General features: G+C 63.7%; 1 protein-coding gene across 1 annotated transcript; it reads left to right on the top strand.

The window, feature by feature from the left end:
- The first annotated feature begins 244 nt into the window (after positions 1-244).
- Positions 245-1447, top strand: FBXL14 (F-box and leucine-rich repeat protein 14). The gene has a single exon (XM_006862717.1). It carries the CDS (start codon positions 245-247, stop codon positions 1445-1447), a length of 1203 nt encoding a protein of 400 aa, XP_006862779.1.
- The last annotated feature ends 261 nt before the right edge of the window (positions 1448-1708 follow it).

Raw genomic sequence — 1708 nt, 5'->3', positions numbered from 1 at the left:
GAGCGGAGCCCGGGGCGGGGGGAGGGAAGGGAAGGGAGGCGAAGCCGGAAGGAAGGAAGGAAGGACGGACCGACTCGGAGGAGGAGCGGCAGCGGCGACCGGAGCCGGAAGGCGGGGAGTGGCCGTCCGTTGGGCCCGAGGCGGCTGTGGCGGCCGGGGCGAACCGCACTCGTCGCCTCCCCGGGGCAGGAGCGGCGGGGCCCGCGCCTCCTCCCCCCAGAGCCGCGGAGGGGGGAGGAGGAAGATGGAGACGCACATCTCTTGCTTGTTCCCGGAGCTGCTGGCCATGATCTTCGGCTACCTGGACGTCCGGGACAAGGGGCGCGCGGCGCAGGTGTGCACGGCCTGGCGAGACGCCGCCTACCACAAGTCGGTGTGGCGGGGGGTGGAGGCCAAGCTGCACCTGCGCCGGGCCAACCCGTCGCTGTTCCCCAGTCTGCAGGCCCGGGGCATTCGCCGGGTGCAGATCCTGAGCCTCCGCCGCAGCCTAAGCTACGTGATTCAGGGCATGGCCAACATCGAGAGTCTCAACCTAAGCGGCTGTTACAACCTCACGGACAACGGACTGGGCCACGCGTTTGTGCAGGAGATCGGCTCTCTGCGTGCCCTCAACCTGAGCCTCTGCAAACAGATCACCGACAGCAGCCTGGGCCGCATTGCCCAGTACCTCAAGGGCCTGGAGGTGCTGGAGCTGGGGGGTTGCAGCAACATCACCAACACTGGCCTCCTGCTCATAGCCTGGGGTCTGCAGCGCCTCAAGAGCCTTAACCTACGCAGTTGCCGCCATCTCTCGGATGTGGGTATTGGACACCTGGCCGGCATGACTCGAAGCGCAGCGGAAGGCTGCCTGGGTCTGGAACAGCTCACCCTGCAGGACTGCCAGAAGCTCACCGATCTTTCTCTAAAGCACATCTCCCGAGGATTGACGGGCTTGAGGCTCCTCAACCTCAGCTTCTGCGGGGGCATCTCGGACGCAGGCCTTCTGCACCTGTCGCACATGGCCAGCCTTCGCAGCCTTAACCTGCGTTCCTGCGACAACATCAGTGACACGGGCATCATGCATCTGGCCATGGGCAGCCTGCGCCTCTCGGGGCTGGATGTATCCTTCTGTGACAAGGTGGGGGACCAGAGTCTGGCTTACATAGCTCAGGGCCTGGACGGTCTCAAGTCCCTTTCCCTCTGCTCCTGCCACATCAGTGATGATGGCATCAACCGCATGGTGAGGCAGATGCACGGGCTGCGTACACTCAACATCGGACAGTGTGTTCGCATCACAGACAAGGGCCTGGAGCTGATTGCTGAGCACCTGAGCCAGCTTACTGGCATCGACCTGTATGGCTGCACCCGAATCACCAAGCGTGGCCTGGAGCGCATCACGCAGCTGCCCTGCCTCAAGGTACTCAACCTGGGACTCTGGCAGATGACGGACAGTGAGAAGGTCAGGTGAGGGCGGCAGCACCAGCTCCCCTTCTCCCGCCCCGCTCATCCTCCTTTCACTGCCACTGCCCCTCCACACGCTCACTCTACAGGCACACTTACCACATACATCATTGCAGTGGCTGAGAGGGGGGCAGTGACCCAGCCTCAGGCTCATTTTCTCCTCCCATCGCCTGCATCCCTCCCCAGCGCCCATTCCTCATCGCATCTGGGGATGGAAACTGACCTGACCCCATCATTCTTCTGCTCCCCCTACCCTAACTCCCCTCTC

Source organism: Chrysochloris asiatica, unplaced genomic scaffold (assembly GCF_000296735.1).
Source record: "Chrysochloris asiatica unplaced genomic scaffold, ChrAsi1.0 scaffold00050, whole genome shotgun sequence".
Taxonomy (NCBI): Eukaryota; Metazoa; Chordata; class Mammalia; order Afrosoricida; family Chrysochloridae; genus Chrysochloris; species Chrysochloris asiatica.
The sequence above is the reverse complement of the archived record's forward strand: the minus strand, read 5'-3'. Positions and strand labels throughout refer to the sequence as shown.

Coding starts and splice junctions, on each gene's coding strand:
- FBXL14 (XM_006862717.1), top strand. CDS start 245: ATGGAGACGCACATCTCTTGCTTGTTCCCGGAGCTGCTGGCCATGATC.